At 53.1% G+C, this 416-nt stretch overlaps 1 protein-coding gene across 1 annotated transcript in view; it reads left to right on the top strand.

The window, feature by feature from the left end:
- The window catches only part of HOXC12 (homeobox C12), a gene marked incomplete at its 3' end in the record, with an annotated part of 628 nt that extends 488 nt beyond the window's left edge, over positions 1 to 140 (top strand). The window contains exon 2 of the mRNA XM_009579891.1: positions 4 to 140. Coding sequence (XP_009578186.1) covers positions 4 to 140 — 137 coding nt within the window. The remainder of the gene's footprint in view (positions 1 to 3) is intronic.
- Positions 141 to 416: the final 276 nt, after the last annotated feature.

Raw genomic sequence — 416 nt, 5'->3', positions numbered from 1 at the left:
CCCCCACGCCCCTCCGTCCTGCCAGTCCTTGGAGTCAGACTCCAGCTCTTCCTTGCTCAATGAAGGGAATAAAGGGACGAGCGGTGAAGCGGGGGGTTTGGTGTCCCCCCTCAACCAAGGCAGCACTTTAGGCACCGGTGGTAAGATCTGGGAAAGAGGGGCGGGGGGTATCTTGGGGTTGGATCTGGTTGTGTTTGAGGGGGTGTGGGGGGGTTTGCTTGGAAACTTGCCGGCTCGGGGCTCCTTCGGGGTGTAATTCACGGGCTCAGCGATGGGAAGCGGCGTGTCTATGTGTGCTGAGGCCACTAGGGGTAGCACCGAAATCCCTAATGTTTTATTAGGTGGTGCTTCTTTTAAAAGAAAAGGCTATAAACATGTAAATATCCCATTAAAAAAAAAAAAAAAGAGAGAGAGAG

Source organism: Fulmarus glacialis, unplaced genomic scaffold (assembly GCF_000690835.1).
Source record: "Fulmarus glacialis isolate BGI_N327 unplaced genomic scaffold, ASM69083v1 scaffold31316, whole genome shotgun sequence".
Lineage (NCBI taxonomy): Eukaryota > Metazoa > Chordata > Aves > Procellariiformes > Procellariidae > Fulmarus > Fulmarus glacialis.
The sequence above is the reverse complement of the archived record's forward strand: the minus strand, read 5'-3'. Positions and strand labels throughout refer to the sequence as shown.